Genomic DNA, 19,375 nt, shown 5'->3' on the forward strand with positions numbered 1-19,375 from the left:
TGCCTGTGCAAAATACGAGTTTGAACAAGTGAGCAGGAAACTTGTCTTAACAAACCCAAATGAAACAACTTTTTAAAGTACTGTGAACAAAAGCAAGTCCTACTTACTTCCTGTATTAACCAACATCCTAGATTCCTCTCAAGTGTCCTTGATACTGATGGCCCCAGTGCCCTGGAAGGCTTGCGCTGGCAGGCCCTTGGGCATCCACTCACCCCACAGCTGAGTGGTATGCTTACCAAGGGTCAGTTGCATTGTTCCTGGTTGTTATTTTAATTACATGGCCTTCCATTCTGTAAATGGATGAAATACAAATATAACAAGAAAAAATTGTTTCTGTAAAAACTAGGTTGACTGCTTTGGGATAACTCAATAAAGGTGTTTTCTAAGCAACAACTGCAGCTACTCTAAAAGACTGAAAAATCTGGAAGCTTGCTATACTCAGATAATGCCCTATTGCTGCATGACTAAGAACTCCAATCAGTGGGCCCATGTTAAAAAAAAAAAAAAGAAGCAGCAGCAGCAGCATTATCCTTACATCCAAGCATTGTCAAATAAATCTCCCACTACTATCTCTCAACTGAAAATAAAATGTATCTATATTTAAATTGTCCCCTTAACTGACTCTTCCAATTAACTGACCAATCCAAATTGGAGCGGATAGGAGAGTTTCTACCATAATTATATGAGAATAGTTACTCTTTTTTTTTTTTTTTTTTGAGGTACTTGGGCCTCCCACCGTTGTGGCCTCTCCCGCCGCGGAGCACAGGCTCCAGACGCGCAGGCCCAGCGGCCACGGCCCACGGGCCCAGCCGCTCCTCGGCACGCGGGACCCTCCCGGACCAGGGCACAAACCCGCGCCCCCTGCACCGGCAGGCGGACTCCCAACCACTGCGCCACCAGGGAAGCCCTGAGAATAGTTACTCTTGATAACAACTTCGAGGCATGTGGGAATCTTAGTTCCCTGACCAGGGATCGAACCAGTACCCCTTGCGGTGGAAGCGAGGAGTCTTAACCGCTGGACCGCCAGGGAACTCCCTTACTTTTCCTTTAAGACAGAGTTATTGTCATTACTTTAAAATATGAGCAGAATGGGGGTTCTAAGATATGGCTCAAGTCTACAATGCTTTCTATGTGTGTGTATTTTGGACATAGTCATATATGGCCCATTACCTATATCAAATGGAGAGCTTGAGGGATGACCTCACATCTGTCTAAGGCTAACTCCCCTGGACTTGCTGTAACACCCCCATCTTTGTTGTGTTTGGGAATTGAATCAAGCTATTTGCCAGGACACAAGAAACTTTCATCAGGAAAAAAAAGGTTATCAATAATGTTAATAATGAATACAGACACCACAGAGGCAGCAAACAAAAGAAAGCAGCAGTCCTGGTGACGTGCACCACCTGAAGGCTTTGGCTGACGAGGGTTCTGGCAAAATGTGGCCCTCTGCCTGTTTTGTAAATAAAGTTGTATTGAAACAGCCTTATTGAAACATATGTAAATTTATTTACATATTGCCCTTGGCTATTTTTGCTTTACAATGGCAGAGCTGAGTAGTTGCAATACAGACCCAATAAATACAAATGAAATAAATAACATATTCATTATCTGGCCCTTTTCAGAAAAAGTTTGCTAACCTCAGCCCTAAAGGATCAACTCTGTACAAGTCAGTCTTGACAAAGAATGACTCTAATTGTGTTTTTAAAAAATGTCCTGGAACTTTGCCATAGTGGATTAATTCCTCAAGGTTATCCCCAACAATGAGAAGCAAGCCAAGTGATTAACTAAGCCACTGACACTGTCTTATGACACAAATTTCCCCTCAATTTCCCCTTCAACGGTGCCTCTTAGAAGGATTCACTTAAAATCATGCTGTGGAAATAATTTCAGATGGGAATTTTGATCCTATATAAATGTACTCTTTTCTCTGCCCTAATACCACTGTCTGTCTACCTGTGGGTCTCTGTGGCTTAGAAGATGGTGCTTCTCACAGACCCTGTATTTTGGAGCAAACAAGGAGCTGAGCTGAGAAGGTAGCTTGGGCTGCCTTTTCATAGATCATTTGTTTCTCCAGGCATGGCATTGTCACAGGAGCCTGGGCTAAGAGTTCATTACCTCTAAACATACAAGCAAGACCAAGTTCAAAAAGAAAGAGATAGTCAATGAAAATAGAACATGAGTCTTTACCTACCCCATGGTCATAGGGGTGGTGGGTCTAGTAGACAGAGCACTAGGTCAGGGGTCAGAAGGCTTGGGTCTTGGTGCTGATATTGCTACTAACAAGATGCATGACCCCAGGCAAGTGACTTACCTTCACTAAGCCATATAGGTTTAGACAGCTACCCCTAAGGTCCCTTCTACTGCTAAAATTTTTGGATTCTATGATGCCAGCCTTAGGAGACTGTGCTGTTACCAGTGCTTGGCACATAGCAAGTACTATATAAATGTTAGCTGTCACTACTGCTTTGTGAAGGCACAAGGCATGCCTTTAAATGTAAATGTGGGTTCTTCCCCACTGTAACAATCAACAACCTAAACTCAAGTTCTAAATAACAGAGCATAACCGTAAGCAATGAAGACTCCAATTTCTGCTGGCCTTCTCAATTAGCACAAATGAATAAAGCTTTTAACTGGGGGGGGTAGAGGGTGGTTGGTGGTGACGGTAGTTCTTGAATCTAAAACCCAAACAGTCACCCTTCCTGAATATCTCCAACTGGAGTGCTGGTTTAATCAGAAGTCCATTTTGTACTGCAATATAAATTTTTTCCCCTGAAAATCTTGATATAGGTTGAGACTAAGAACTCGAATTCCTTGGAATATCCAAACATCTTTCCCCTTCTTCTCATAATATATAAACTCCTTGTGGGGGCAGGGGAGGGAGCAAGGTTGTCCATCAAAATGGTAAATGACATTCAGTCTTGAGTTTCCAAATATAATTCGTCAATTATGGGTGTAGAAGAACTGTTAGTACCCACCATAATCCCTCAGGCTTCACCACTTCAGAGCTGGCCAACCCACTTCTAGCTACCAATCTTTGCACCTTTTGGCCTAAGAATTTTCTCAGAAGACATAGAAAACTGCTCTACCCATAAGCCTGGCAAGGCCAGAAGTGTCAGGAAATGAACACCCATCCCCGAAGCAGCCCTCCCCTGGTGACAGATGGAATTGATGTAAATACCCCAGCTCTCTCACCCCTCAGGTAGGAAAACTCTGTGCTATGTGTTCTCTACCATTTTCTAGAGTTTCTCCCATGAGTATAAGCTCTAATCATCACAGTGTTAACCCACTTGATGAGAAAACCTTCATTGACTGCCTTTTCAGTGGACTCCCTGTCTCACTTTCCCACTCTTTTTTTTTTGTTCTGTTTTGTTTTGTTTCACCTTTCATATAACTTATTTTAATTCAAATCTTTATCCTATGGTCTGTTCCTGGGAAATCCAAAGGAAGACAATAGGTGTTGCCTAATTAATTCTTTAAAGTTTGAATAATAAGCATTGATCTGTAGAATATCAGGTACAAGATATTTATAGCCAAGAAATCAGAACAGAGTTGAAAAAAATATCATCATCATAAAAACTAGCAACAAACCTAACAGAAGTGGGAGAAAGTCCAAGCTCGCCGTGGTCTTCCCCTTTAGGTCAAATTCCCTGGAGTTGTAAGAGGTTAATTTGGGTTCAGGGGGCTTTCTCAAGAGATGAAGAATTATCTTCCATTCATTTCATATGTGTTCCAGAAACCTCTGAGTTCCTAGAATTTCTATTAGGAACCCTGGACATCACTGCAATCATTTCTCAATACCACACAGCAATGAATAGGTCAATCTCAATGTGCTCTTAGCCAAGAAGCCAGCAGATTTGGGGCCCAGAGGACAAGCTCATTCTCAAAAGATCAAGGTTTCTATTGCTCTTGCAGTTACTTCATGAATTTACAGCAGGCATCCTTAAGCTAAATCGGACCTGATCCTCAGAGAGTTCTGAAGGCAAGCTAAACACAAATCAAAACCTCATGGTTACACCTAAGGAGGAAAATAGTAGAAACAGAGCATATTATCACAAAGCAGTGGTACCAAAGGTAGCAATTAGGGTCCCAGCAGGAAGAAGAATTTACTTAATCTAAAAAGATTGTAATTAAAAGATATCTTACAGAGGTATGAACAGCTCTGAGAAAAAACTAGGGCTGTGGATGCACCCAGAGACCAGCAGCAGTGAAATGCTGCCGGTACCCAGGGCAGAAAGTACAAGAGGAGAAAATACTGCTCCTGGCGCCAGCCAGAGTTGGAAGCCAAGGACAGCCAGGAGATGCAGTTTTAAAGAAATACAACTGCTGCCAGGAAAGCAGTACCAAAGCAGGGTGGAATCAGGCAAGACGTACACCAGGGTCTCTCTGCTGCTCTCCTCTGATCTCCTTCCGGTGCCTCTCGTTAGCTGAACCCAAAAAAGCCAAAGGGCAAAGCAGCCTGAGTGATGCAGTAAGGCCAGCCCCGGGCAGCAAGGAGCAGGGCAGAGAAGAGCAGAGAGGAAATGTGGAGGGAAGAGCAGGACGAAAGTAGAAAACCCATCGTTATCTGGGTGCAGAGCAGAGCATGTTGGACCCTCACTCTGTGTGGGAAAAACTTTGTAGTCATTTCACTTGTTTCCTTAATACTTAGTTCATCTTTTCCATCACTTTATTATGAAAATAATCAAACACTACAGAAAAGTGAAAGAGTTTTAGAATGAACATGTGTATAATCACCACATGGATGCTACCGTAAACATTTTACTATACTTCTTTTATCACACATATGTCAACAATCTATCCCTGTCTCCATCAGTGAATCTGATTTTTGATGTATTTCAAAGTAAATTTCAGATACTACTTCCCCTTAAATGCTTCAGCATCGTATCATTTACTTTGTTCATTTTTAATTCTACTACAATGCAGTTTATTTTTCATACGTATATATATGTATGTGTATGTATATATCAAGAAATTAATTGGTGAATGGGTCAATCAATTGGTTGCTTTCAATTGGGCCTCCCAGGAGCATACGTTTTATCAGGTATGACAGTCCTTACAAAACAAAGACCAGAAGAACCTTTGCAAACACTCTATCTTTTGGCTGCTTTACTTTCCAGGGATTAAAGAATTGATCTTCGTAAGTAAGCCAGGGTCAGCACAATAAAACTGAAGAAGACTGTTGAGTACTGTTTTCCTCCCAACCTCACAGTCAGATCTCGTTATGAGAGATGGACTGGCTTTATCCCTTCCCCTGCAACCTGACGTTTTCTATCATACCGCCAATGCCATTCCCACACATATCTCATGTTCCTTTGCTTTCAAAGACAACTGGAAGAAGGAGGGGAACTGAACACTGGACTGTTTTAACTCGTCCTCCCCCGCTATCTTTTGATGTATGAGTAAACAGCATTATTGCCTTTGCTTCTTAACCTTCCAAAACATGATAAAAAGCAGGTCTAAGGCAGCCCCACATGTTACTTCAAACTCTACCTCTTCTCTGGGTATTGAAAATGACATATTTCACAGTGTAGACTTGATCAGACGCTCCTTAAAAACCCACAATTCCAATAGCCCCTGGCAGCATGGAGGTAGGATTTAAATTATATACTGCTGCAGACTGACTCCTGGGCCATTTCCTTCTCTAAATCACACTGCAGTATGGGTTTTCAAATGTCTTCTCAGGTTGAGAAGAAATGTTGGCACACAGAAATGACACCTTTTCTGTATCATGAGGGAGGAAGGAAGTGAATTTGGGAGCTGGGAACACGATCAAATTAATCACACCACGTTAAAAAGTATTTGCCCCAAACGAGGCCATCGTTTTCCACTGCATAGCTGTCTGGGAAAGACAAGCTGAATGCAAGACACTCCAGCAGGCACTGGAGGGGACATACAGGTGAAGACATCATAGGGCTTTCCTTCACAAGTTACAAATCTAAGACAAGGCATGGGTCAGTACATCAAAAACATAATACAAGACAAAATGGAAGAAAAGCGTAAGGGCTTCTGGCTGGGAGGGTACGTGAAGACCTCACAGAACGGCACTGAGCCACGCTTGGAAGGGTCACTGCATTTCCTTGGGCAGAGATGAGGGAAGGATGTTCCAAGGGGATGGATCAACTGGACAGGTCCACCACTGGGAGGCAAAGAGGAGGACTGTGGAAGAGCAAATAATCGAGCTTGGTTGGAATACAGATTATGTATTCAGTGAGAAGACAGGAAAAGGAAGTGGAGGCCATACTCCAATAGACCTGGGATGCTCAGCTTTAGAATTCAGAAGGCAGTAGAGAGCCAGAAAGGAATATTAAACCCAAGAGGGACGGGATTAGAACTGCATTTTAGAAAGAGTATTCTAGCAGAGAGTATGGCTGACTCAAAATGGGGAGAGAGCAGATATCATAGCAATAGCATCTTTTATACTTGTTAGCTAATACCACAGTAAAGAAGGTAGCTAAGGAAAATTTTCTTTATATTCCAACTGCAAATAACCTCTTTTGGGGTGCAGAACCATAGAGCTGATACATGAAAATCTATCGCTACTATAGTAGCTATATAGAATCTTGATACAGGATCTTTCTTCTTGGTTTTATACAAAGGCCAAAAAGGATGTGAGCTATTTTTATTAAACTATATGCTGGTTCCAGATCTTTTATCAATAAAATGAACTTTATGACTGATCTAGACACCAAAAGTCATCATTTGATGATATAAACTTGAAGAATCTGTAATATGAGATTAAGGAAATGAAATTCCTTTCAATTCCATTCTCATGGGAGCCTAAGCTCAATTATACATTTGTGTCAATGTTGTCAATATCTGTGGTTATATCAAATATGGGAAAACTACCATCTCCACTACATAAACTCTATAAATCAAAAAGAACCTAGTTAATATGGACTAACTTGGGAGTGCCCGTTATGTACCAAATGTTTAAGTACTTTCCTAGCTGCATTTCCAGTCATCATATTATTTCACTGATTCATCAGATAAAACCCTTGTGGTAGGTAGAAATCTAAGGTATAAAGAGATTAAATACTCCGTCTGGGATCAGGCAACCATCAATTTTAAAACTAGGATTCCAACCCATGTCTGTTTGATTGGATTCTTGTTACAACTCCTCCAAGCTTCAGGGATGTGTGTTAGGTGTGTAGGTTGTGGCCAAAGCCCATCAATTACTCTAAAATAGCGATCGAAGGAAGGCCTCTTCTTCCAACCTAATGATTTACTTGTTTAACTACAGCCATTAGGAACTCCTAGAACATCAGAAAGATGCTGAAGAAACTACCACAAAGCCTTGAGACTTGAATGATAAACCTTGAAATACTCCCATTGAAGGTGTAGCAAATATTATTTCCACTAAAGAAGATGGCTAAATAGTGGAGGAATGGGACGCTGGGAGGAACCACAAAGCCAGGCTGAGTATCCTGGGTGCCCCTGAGACCCCAAAAGGATCTTCTATAGGAAACACTGGGAGGATTCTGGAGCGATCCTCCAGCCACTACAGCTGCTTCTCATTTGCAAACAGCCCCTCAGTCATCACGTATTCTGCAAAACACACACCAACCAGTCAGGAATATGACCGAAAGCAGTACCAGTTCATTCTACAGAGTGTCCTGTGACAGGCATGGAGCCTCTGCAAGTAAAACGCGGGTGAGTCTTGTTGGCAAGGTCCCTCCTGGCTGCAGAGCTAGACTCAGGGCCATCACAGTGATCATGCTCTTATCCATCAGCTGCAAGAAAATCTCTGGATTGATGGGAAGCGTCAGGGGTTACGGGTTGACAACCTGGGTTCATGTCCTGGCTGTGCCTGTTTCCTCTTTGCTAAGTCATCAGCTCTTGACTTCCCAGTGGGGCAAGGGTTACAAGATCAAACGAGATCATTTCTCTAAAAGTGCTTTGAAAAGTGCAGTGGTTCAACAAAACATATCAATTTATTTTGGGGGGATCATCTTCATCCCCATCAAAGCAGGCTGTGGTGACTAAAAAATGATTTTTATATTGTACGATGCATCTCTCACTGAATAAATTATTCTACCACGAATACTCCTTTTTGTTATGGAATACAAATAGAAGGAACTTCTAGAAAACTGGTAAAAACTGAACTTCTAGTTGACGTTCCTTCGAAATTCACTCTAACCCACTGAGTAGTTATTTTATCTTTTAAAAGGGATTTATTTTACTTTTTGTAAAATGTAGGAAATATGTAGCAACAAACAGCATGTAGTCACGTAAACATATACCTATTTTTGGACCCTACTGCAAGCTGATGTAAGTCAATTTGGCTGCCTGGTTTTTAGGATCTTTTATTAAATCACGGTAGCCTCCAACAAGTTAAGATAGGCGGTAACTATCTGCTTTTCAGCCACGTTGCACACTACAATGAAAGCAAATTCTAGGCCAAATTCTGCCACATAGAGGAAAAATGGATGGGCAGGAAGTTGCAAAAATTCTCAAATAACTTACTCTTGTAACATCCCTGTTTGTTCTTTTAGGAACTCCAAAGCGCTGCATGAGAGACAATCCGCCATGTCTGGTCCTTGTCTTGCTGTGTACACAGCTGAACTACATTTCCCGACCTCCTTGCAGTTAGGTTGAGGCCCTGTGACCGCGTTCTGGCCCGACACATAAACATCTCCCACACAAGCCTTCTTTCTTTTTACCTTCCATGAGACCTTGGAGGCCCATTTTAAAGATGGGGGGAACTTTCCTGGTGGCTCAGTGGTTAAGAATCAGTCTGCCAATTCAGGGAACATGGGTTTGATCCCTGGTCTGGGAAGATCTAAGCCCATGCAACTAAGCCTGTGCACCACAACCACTGAGCCTGCATGCCCCAGAGCCTGCGTGCCGCAACTACTGAGTCCACATGCTGCAACTACTGAAGCCCGCGTGCCTAGAAACCGTGCTCCACGACAAGAGAAGCCACTGCAATGAGAAGCCCGTGCACCGCAATGAAGAATAGCCCCCACTCACTGCAACTAGAGAAAGCCTGCGTGCAGCAATAAAGACCCAATGCAGCCAAAAATAAAAAAATTAAAAATTTTTTTAATTAAAATAAAAAATAAAGATGGTGGCATTACAAGATGAAGGTATTAAAGACAGAGTGACTCAGGATTTTCAAGTCACCCTTGGGAGAAGGGCAGCCCAGGAGAGCTGCCCAACAAGAAACGATCACTTTGGACTTGGAGTAAATGAAAAATAAACCTTATGTCAAGCCACTGAGATTTAGAGTTGTTTGTTACAGCTGCAAGCACCTTGCTGAGGCAGATGCATCAGGGTTCTAACGGCAGGGTCGACAAATCATCCAGACCGATGAGGCAAAGGAATCTACTGTTAAGTGAGGAAGACACAGGATTGAATGGAGCTCTGGCCCGACGCCAAAGCAGCTTGACTCTTGGGCTTCCTGAATTGTTACTCTCTGTCCATGCAAAAATAGAGGGGCATGTACAATCTTTCTAGCCAATCACATATTTCACCAATGAAAACATTATTTCTAACATAATTTGTTTGTGCTAATTAACAAACCCTCTAGGCTGGATTTTTGATAGCATCACTTGAAATATCTGCCCAGCCACCTTTGAGAGTAGACATTATAGTAAAGTTCTTCAAGTGGTAACTAACCAGCCCTGGAGTGTAGCCTCCTGGCAGCACAGAGATGAATTCAAAATATTTAACCACTGGTATGACACAGCCACCAAGACATTAAAAAAAGATGTAAACTCTTATGCCAGAAGGTACCTTCTATCCTGGATTACTTCAAATGTTAATTAAGCACCCTTAGGGTAGAGATTAAAGTAATTCACACCATGACTGTTTATACTGAAGTATTTAAAAAATAAATTACAAGCAAACAAGCGTCTAATTCACAGCCCTCATCCAGTTTATTTACGTCTCTGCTCACTCTAAGAATTACCAGCAAAGGATCATGGAACCTATTCCTAAGTGTAAGATTAGATCAATAAAATTAGCCATCTGTCCAAGGAAGGCTTTAAACTGAGGTTGTATTTAAGTATTATGTTTCCAACTGCCCAGATGCTACAGAAAAGTGCCTGCTGATACAATTCCTTTTGCACAATGTAAACCATTAACTGGCTAATATCAACTTGTTGCCTCAAGAGAAATAAATAGCATTAACACTGCATTAAATCTGATTCGGGAATTTGGGTGCCCTGTCAGCAAACACAAGCGTTAAGATTTAAATTGCTCAGGATTTGCAGAGTCAGACAGAGAAAGAATCTTCAAGTGTCTTTACGGGGATGGGGAAGAAGAGACTGGAAAAGAGATCAAAGCTTCAGAAAGTGTGTCCTTGGTGGGTCTGGTTGGTTAAAGTAATAATAATTAGTGTGAGTATTATTAGTTAGTAACATCCCATCTTTGTGTAACACTTCAGTTCTTTCAAAGCACTAGTCTGCTTTATTTCCTTTGATTCTTAAAATAAGCTGGTGGGGTTATCTGGGGTAAGCAGGGTTTTTTTTTACAGCTCTGGAAGTGCACGAATCATTAATAAGAAAAGGAAGAGCCAATGGAGCCCAGTCTCTATCTTTCTATGTCACTGGTAGTGGCTCATAACTTACTCCAAACTGATGATTAATGAGCAGACCCGGACCCTTTCTTAGCTCTCTAGCTTCATGGAGACTTTCACAGACTCCCAGTCACATGTCAGCCTGGATGATTCTCTTTCAGGAACAAAACCTCCACATGACAATTACCAGAAAAAATTGTCCACCACCCTTGGGGATACTGTTTCTCAAAAGAATCTACTCCAGCAAGACCACAAACCTCACAGCCACATTTCCAAACCCCAAATCAAGGCATGCGGTTGACCAAAGAGTCTTTCTGATTTGTCAGTTAATCTAAAAATTTGTACAACTCAGTAAAATTAGAATTATGCTATCAATCATACATTAACATGTACAAGAAAGGATAAAAGTACATGAACTCGGGCTTCCCCGGTGGTGCAGTTGTTGAGAGTCCGCCTGGCAGATGCGGGGGACACGGGTTCGTGCCCCGGTCCGGGAAGATCCCACATGCCGCGGAGCGGCTGGGCCCGTGAGCCATGGCCACTGAGCCAGCGCATCCGGAGCCTGTGCTCCGCAACGGGAGAGGCCACAAATGAGAGGCCTGCGTACCGCAAAAAAAAAAAAAAAAAAAAAAAGTACATGAACTCATAAGTGTCTATGTTAATTATTCTGATGCCTGGAAATACACACATTCTTCTTCCACCCACACCCCCTTCCAGATTAAACAATCCCAACTTCATAAATATTGCCTTCAAGCTTCAGGCTTCTAATCCTTTTTTAATGCCTTGGTATATGTATTACCTCATTTAATCCTTAAATGGTAGGTTCTTTCCTTATCCTATTTTTACAGACAAGGAAACCCAGGTTTACAGAGCTAATATAACTAGCCCTATGTCACCAAGGAACTAATAATAATAATAAAATAGAAGTGTCAGAACTTGAACCCAAAGTTGTCGAATAGCAGAGTCTGTGCTTTCACCCAAGCCTTCCGGCTCGGCCAGGAGAAGTCTGCCTGAAAGAAGGAGCTGCGTGGGAGCGGGGGTGGAATGGGCCTGGGGGAAATGAGGGGCAGGGGCTGGTCATATACAGCCTGGCTTCTTTGTTGATGCTACTGACGGGTGTCCCGCCGTGTGCAGCCATCTCTCAATGACGGGGTTACTGGGAAATAGGGTGAGTAGAAGGACGCCCTGCCCAGAAGAGATGTCCGTCATGGGCCTTCAGAGGACCTCAAGTCCCGAATCCAACCTTCGGAAACCCGGCAGAGAATCTAAACACTGGGGTTGTTTTGGCTGTAATACAGATGCTTGCTGTCGAAGTGGAGGCTGTCGGGGTACCGGAGAGTACCTGGGGTGGAGGCAGGGAGGCTATGCGAGGAGCCCAAGTTCTCCTCCGTCACGTCCCTAAGTGTGGACTGTGAACCACATGCACCAAGTGACCTGAGGTTCTTGTTTAAAAAAGCAGATGTCTGGGATGCACTCCAAGAATTCTTATCCACATAGAAGTTCAGCGGTGACTCGCCTGGGTCAGAAGTCTGAGATCCGCTCTGTGCCAGCTCTGGAAACTGCGCCCTCTGCTGGCAGAAATTTGATTTGATTTTCACCTGAGTCTCTCTCCGCCCCCAGGCCCAGACCCCCATCCCATGAGATCGGGACTCTTCAAGGAAGCAAATGTCTTCCAGCTCATTTCAGGAGGCTGAAGCACACTTTGGGGTCCTTCTTCAGAACGACGGTTCACAACCAATGCAATCAAAGATGGGTTTGGGGGGATTTCTCCTACAAACTGCTATTTAGTCTCTGCAGCATCTCCTCACCCTTTCCCTTTTTTATCCCTGAAATAGCAGGTGCACTTCTAATACCTGCAACTTGCTGTGACCAAAACAAGTGGCAAGGGTCTTGACCAGCTCAAAAGATTCTCTGTTGCAATCAAGATATCACGTCACTCATGTAGTCTGCTGGGAGAAATACAGTCCCGCTTGCCTAGTGGGTCAGGTAGAAGACAGGAGCTCCCGAGGATAACACTGCAGGAGTTGAGATCCCACCTCCACCTCAGACACCTGAGTCCCTGTTTTCCAGAAATCTAGCTCTGGTTCACTGGACCACTTTTGAGCTACAGTAACCCGTGAACAGATGGACAGCTAGTCCCCAAAGAATTCTAAGGTTATTAAAGCCCTGGGCTCAGGGAAGCAACAAAAAGCAAAAACAAAAACAAAACCAAAAAGCAAAACACCACTCAATTCCTTTCTGGTCAAGTCACTCTCCCATGAGAAAGAATTCTGAGAAAAAAGTACTGCCTCGTGTTACACACATTTACTCCTGACCATGACCTCTCTGTGTCCCTTTACCTCATAGAGGATCAAAGGAAAGAGAAAGAGAAAGAGAGGCAGGGGCTTCTTTATAGGGATGAGGTATGATGTGGAAACAAACGGGAGGGTAGAAGGGCTGATGGAAGGAAGGATCAGAGGGAAATATTTCTGCTATGGTGCCAGAACTGCATTGGACACTAGTAGTTAGGTGCTGGGGAGAAATATATATAATCCCTCTTAGGGTGTTTGTCGCTCCAGTTTTCATCAAGAAGCAAGACAATCTGGATGAGCCTTGTGGAGGAGTAGGGTTGGTTGGAAAAGGAGGAGTGACATCCGGAAGAGCTGAGCCCCCCCAGATTACATGCTTTGGGAAAGGGACTTGGGTGAGAGCTTTGAGTGAGGACATAAGCAATCTCTTGTGAATTTCAGGTTATCCTGGGTGGGTGGGGGAAGTAGAAGAGGATGAGCCCTGACCTTTGCTTGACCCTTTAGCCATTCAGCCTCACACTAGTAGCAGCAGAAACCACCTAGAGGCGCACGTATTCCCCACCAGCAACCGACAAGGCACATTGCCCTTGCGCTAACTCTGCTCTGCCCCTCCAGTCTTTTGTTTTTTTTTTCTTTCTGAGTTTCCCTGGATCTTTGTTTTAATCCACTTTTTCAGAGAGAGAAACACTGAGGGAAAAGTGGAAAGGAAAAGATTACAGACCTGCATCTCCCTCCGCAAAATGACTGCGGATCTCCAGTCCTCCAGGGGAAAACCTTGAATTCTGAACCCTGACCTGACCTTGTCCCACTGACCCTGGGACCTCAGGCAGCCGGAAAGGCAGAGGAAAGGCAGGGCCCTCAGGCAGCCCTCCAGCCCCTCTCTCTGTGCCAGAGAGTTAAGCTAACACCGTTAAGTTAGCAATCTGCCTGTGGGAACACACGTGGCTTGACACATGCTGGTCCCAGCAGATGTGTCTGGATTTCCTTTTCCCTCCCCCCTGCCCTACATCAGAGGCACAACAGTCCTCCCTGCGTGTCCTGGTGAGACTCTGGGTAAGGGAAGAACTGGAAACCACTCAAGGGGGTCTGGGTACTAGTCCAGAGGAGCTTCTGATATTAACTTGGGCAAGTCCCTTGGTCATGCTCAGCCCAGCTGTACAATAGGGTGTTTCACTTCCTGCCAGGTCTGTGATTCGAATTTGGGAGCCCCCCCATTCATCCAGGGGGAAGACGCCCTCCCTGAGGGGTTGCACACCTCTCCTAACCGGGCAGCTAAGGACTCCTTTCTGCTCCTGGGTATCAGAGCCTGCATTCCCATCCAGGCTCTTACTAGTTGGGTGACCCTGGGTGAGATATTTAATTTCTCTAAGCCACAATTTCCTCTTCAGTTAAACAGGGGTAATAATAATACCCATCTCGCAGACCTGTTGGGTTGATTAAATAAATCAGTACGTGTCAAGTTCTTAGGACAGTGTAGAAAGCAATTAATTAATGCTCATTATTATTTGATTGGACTTAACTTGCGAACTGTTCTTTCTCGTGAGTCTCAGCAAATGCAGAGGTTTCTTAATTAACACTCAGTGACAGAGGAGTAGCTATCTTGGTGGAGGGAAAAGTTGTCTATGTTGGACCCAAATGAGACTCATAATTGATGCTGCTGCTTGGTTTTTTCTCACCAGAAGTAGATGGGGATGGGAAATTTTCAGGTGGATTTTGAATCCAAGACTTCTCCAACAAAGCCGAACTTGTCAAAGGGAGATTCAGGGAGGGTGAGGAGAAAGACAGGGTCATCCAAATAAAACAGGACTGTTGCAGTACACCTTAGGGGTAGCCATGCCACCTTCAAAGTACTGCACACAGATCAATTTCTATTGAGGAAACAAGGTACAAAGAAACTCCTGTATGGATACTAGCAAGATCTGCTGGTGTCTGGGGAAGATTATAAATCAGCTGGCGGCCGTTCACATCAGAGCCAAGTGGGGCGCATTCAGTCTTTAATCTGGACCAATTCTCCGGATCAAAAACTAATCTTTCCAAGGGTTGTAAATGAGCCCAGGAGGATATTTGCCCCCAAAGTTTATGAAGTAGCTGTCATTTTCATCTGAGCAGCCTTCCAACCTGAGAGCCAGTGTCTGGATAAAATTATAAAGTAATGAAAAACTCTCCTAGGCTGAACCTAGTCCAAACACTCCTTTTACCTCAAATTTGATATATTTAATGTGCTAAAGTATTTAAAATGTAGAGTTTCCACTATCAAAACCCTATCCATGCTTCAAATAAAACCAAAGAGACCAACATGGCATATTCATGGCATGAATAACAGAATGAAACCCTGGATGAACCAGGTAGGAAGTATCTGTAGGAGAGGAACTACAGAAAATAAGAAAGGAAATACGGTGAACCACACGAGCAGTTTTTACACAGCAGGCTTTTGTGAAATACTTTTTAAAAAAATTCTGCTTAAACGAATTGAAATCTATCCTTAAGAGAACACTACATACACTGCTCACGCTTAAGAAATACAGGTATAACAATGCATTGTTCAAAAATTGTGACGGGATGGTTTTATGTAAATAAACCCACAGAATGCAGATGATCACGTGTGGGTATCTTAAGGAGGAAAGTTAGAAAGAAGCCCTTCATTGAAATCCTTGAAGATGTGTGTCTGCGTGCATGTAGGAAAGAAACAATTTAATATAATATCACCTGGGACTGCTGCTATTTTCTCCTAAGTGAATGATCAGTGGGACTAAAATAGCTCACAATTTAAGTGTGCTTCAGATGATAATAACAATTATAAATTTCAAGGCAGGTAGCAAGGCGCAGGTGATAATAGATACAGCTTGAAGAGTGAAGGCATCTTCCAGAGCAGAAAGGCAACAAGTCATATTTCCAAGTGGAGAGATCCTGGAGCAGCGAAAATATTTAAGCAGCCATATGGGAACCTGCCAGGATGATTTTCTTTGCCCTCTGATAAATTTCCCCTGTTTGTCTCTTTCTAAGGGCAACATTATTTGTGAAGACAAACTGTGCTTTCTGCAAAGTTTTGCAGACTGCATTCAAATAGTTATATTGTTTTCCATTGTTCATACGATGTAATTACTACCATAAGACAACCCCGCTTGCAAAGTAAACTAAGAAAAAACAGATTTTTCAGAATTCTAAATATAGTCTCAGCAAAGAGGAATTAAAAATCATTATCCGAGAAACAATGTTTAGAACTTTCTTGCTTAGAATGTTCTACTTTGAATAATCTCACCACACAGGCCAAACCAAAGGAGGCAAAAACACAGTAAGACTTTCTACCTGTGTAACTAGAGGAAACGCAGTTAGTGTGTTTCGAGTTCTCAGCAGTTCACTGTAATAGCCCACAACGCTGTACATCTTTGTTTAAATCGCAGAGCAAAGACAGGAGCTCAAATCACGGTAAAAATTAACCCGTTGGGTGCTCCTTTCTGAGAAAACGACCCCAGAGTGGAAGAGGATCCTAACAGCAGAGGCCACATCCCTACATAGTGCGTTGGAAGGACTGGAGATGGGCATAGGGTACACCAGGCAAATCTTCAGACACTTAACAGGAAATCGCTGGGCTCTGAACAATATGAATTCAATAAGCTGTTTAGAGACACAGGAGGAGCTGTTTGACTTTTCTTGCACAGTTGCAATCCTTGTAATTGAGACAGCGTGATCGCTGCCCCAACTCTCAGCTCTCTGCGGTCAAATACAGAGCCCTCCACCTCTACTGTGTCTGGAAAATAGATCATTCTTTTAACAAACAAATATCCCTGGAACCGCCTGTCCTGGGAGGGGGAGGGCGAGGCTGGCGTCTTTTCTCGGCTCTGGGCAGAGAAGAACCCAGTTAAGTGCCGCTGGTCAGGGGTGAGAGAGGCGGTGCGTTGCCCGCTTTGGGTCCTCGCTAGAGACGGGGACCTGGGCGCTCCGGACGTGATGCTCCCGGGAGCACCGAGCGCATTACCTGGTTTTCTGTGAGCTGCTCTGAGCGGCACAGCGCCGGGTCCGAGGCTGGAAGCCAGGAGCAAGAGCCGGAGCAAGACGCCTTGGGTTAAATCCATTTCACCGCGGGCGCCTGAGAAGTTTCACCAAGTCCTGGGCGCACAGGAAAAGGGCGTCTCCTGAGATACGTCGGGAGACGCGGCCCCCGCGGATCCCCTGACCGAGGTGAGGAGGCGAAGGGCTGAGGGAGCTGGACCAGGAACCACGGAGGAGTCCACGGAGGCAGGACAGCAGCCGGGAGGTCCGCGTGCGGGAGTGAAGCGGGCTTCGAGCAGCAGGGCTTTTCGGGCGGGGCGGGGGGGAGGGCGGGGATGGGGGCGGCGAGGGGAAGCCGACGGGGAGGGACTGGCTGGCCGCGGGAGAGAGGGAGGGAGGCTCGACCGACCCAGGGATGGAATTACAATCTAGTGGAAGTGAGAGGGGCAGGCCCTGAGACAATTTACTCTTCGCCCACCTCTAGGGCAGAGAGCCCGCGCATCACCCCTCTAGCGACCCCCAGCTCAGCCCTTCCCGGCTGGTGACCTAGATTGGGGCGCTAGGAGGGGCCGACTTCAACCGCTAGAGACGCAGGGCAGGATTTAGGTGACTGCGAGTCCAGGACCCTCTGCCTTGGTCCTGAGCCTGATATCTTGCGGCGCCTCCCCCTCCCCTGGTATACTCTCCTCCGGCCGCGCCCCTCTAGGTCGCTTCCACCTTCCTCGGGTACTTTACCCAACACCTCCAAAGCTTGCTCTAGCCGGTCCACCGCACTAGGAGTAAGGGGGATAGCAGAGGGAGGAGGAGAGGGTCTGTGATTTGCGGGGGGGGGGGGGGGGGGAGGGGGAGGGGGCGTAGGAGGAAGAGGGGGCGGGGCCGGCCAGGACACAGGCGCTAAGAAGATAAATGGGATTTAAGGCGCGCAGATGGAGAGCTGAAGCCTGCCACTCTGTTGGAAAGGCCGGGTGGAGATTAGGGCCCGGCACGGGGAAGTGTGGTGCCCTCCGGGCAGAGGAAGGCAACTTGAGACCCTCCAGAGGAGGAGATGAAGCTCTGGGTTAAGCCTGGCTTTGCAGGGGGGGAAAGGAAGCGAGCTCGAGCCCCCTGGCAGACCGAGAAGACCCGGCTGGGAGGGGGCGCGCGCCGGCCGGGCTGGGGCTGGAGGCCGACGGGGAGTCCTGGCCACTGATCCTGGGACCAGGGTTCCCAGATCGGCTAGCTGGCCCGAAAAAGACCCCTTCCTCTCCGGATTTGCTGCCAGAGAACTCAGTAAAATGCGCCTGTTGCCGGGTTTCCAGGTGGCGCTGGTAGAGGAGACCCGGGGACTTAAGTCCCGTTGCACACCTGCGTGCTGATCTTCAAGCCAGCGAGACGAGAAGGCAGATACAATAAATAAACCAAGAGGGAATAAACCTTGAGGGAAACGCAACCCTTGCCAGTTCCTGGGGAAACGTCAAAGGCCCTAGGAAGTACCCCGCAGAGGGAGCCGAGGTCGCTGGCCCGCGGGACTTCGTGCTGGCCCGGCCCCACCTGGCAGCGTGGCAGAGGCTCCTGGCGTCCTGGCCCTTCATTGTTAACCTGGGTTTGGGGACCCGGAGGGAACAATGTTGACCAATGTATCTCCCTCCCCCCCACCCCCCAAACATTTCTACTCCTCTTTTAGGAATGAAGTATCCCCCCTGGCTAGAGGGTTTGTACTGAGCCGGATCTAAGAATATGTTCCCTTCTGTGTTGGCATCCTCGGGTGTGCAGCTCTCCATAAAGAAGTTCAAAGTCATGAGTCTTTGGAAGTCTTAGGTGTCACACCAGAGCTTGTCCTTTTACACGGAGCTGGAGGAGAAAAGTCTTACAAACTGTGCTCTTCACTTCCAAGTTGATAACAAACCCATGTCCAGGAGACGGGCCATGTGACTGTCCCCAAGGCTACTAGCCTCAAAGGTAGCAGAATCCTAGACCCTTAAGATCAGAGCCCCTAGAGGTCATCTAGGCCCCGCCTCCATTCTACACAGGAATCTGCCTTCTACATCCTTGGCTTGAACTCCACTTGTGACAAAGGGCATCTACCTTACCGCCAGCCCAGAAGTTGGATAGCTCTTTTTACGAGAAAGGGATTTCTTATATCAGACCTCAGGTGGCACCCGGAACCAAGTTAACTATTACCATGAAGACACCTCCCATGTTGGTGTTGTGGTCTTTCCCACTTAAAAATGATTCTCCCTGCTGTAGAAATTGGAAGTAATACTAACCATTAATATTATGGCTAGAATTGACACAACACCTCCCATGTACCCGACCCTCTTTGAAGGGCTTTATAATCCCACTAACAACCATACCAGGTACTTACTGTTATCAGCATTATCCCCATTTGACAGATGAGGAAACGGAAGCATGTAAAATTAGGTAACCTGCCCCAAAGCATGCAGCTCCTGAGAGCCAGAGCTCTGTCCAGGTGGTCTGGTTCCAGAGTCCAGACTTTTAAGAAGACAGGTGGAGAGCAGACACAGCAGTGGACGAAGAATCGTGAGATCTGGGGGTTTAATAGTAGGCTCTGCCTACAGTGCATCTTGGCAAAATGAAG

At 45.3% G+C, this 19,375-nt stretch overlaps 1 protein-coding gene across 1 annotated transcript in view; it reads right to left on the reverse strand.

Annotated features, from left to right (window-relative positions):
* Positions 1 to 17,096, reverse strand: part of EGFLAM (EGF like, fibronectin type III and laminin G domains) — a 171,033-nt gene extending 153,937 nt beyond the window's left edge. Inside the window, exon 1 of the mRNA XM_027092654.1 lies at positions 16,784 to 17,096. Within this exon, the coding sequence (XP_026948455.1) occupies positions 16,784 to 16,880 (97 nt within the window). The 5' untranslated portion in view covers positions 16,881 to 17,096. The remainder of the gene's footprint in view (positions 1 to 16,783) is intronic.
* Between the last annotated feature and the right edge of the window lie 2,279 nt (positions 17,097 to 19,375).

The sequence above is a fragment of the Aethalodelphis obliquidens genome, unplaced genomic scaffold (assembly GCF_003676395.1).
Source record: "Aethalodelphis obliquidens isolate GAN/ISIS:26980383/991018 unplaced genomic scaffold, ASM367639v1 scaffold80, whole genome shotgun sequence".
In the NCBI taxonomy this organism is placed as follows: Eukaryota; Metazoa; Chordata; class Mammalia; order Artiodactyla; family Delphinidae; genus Aethalodelphis; species Aethalodelphis obliquidens.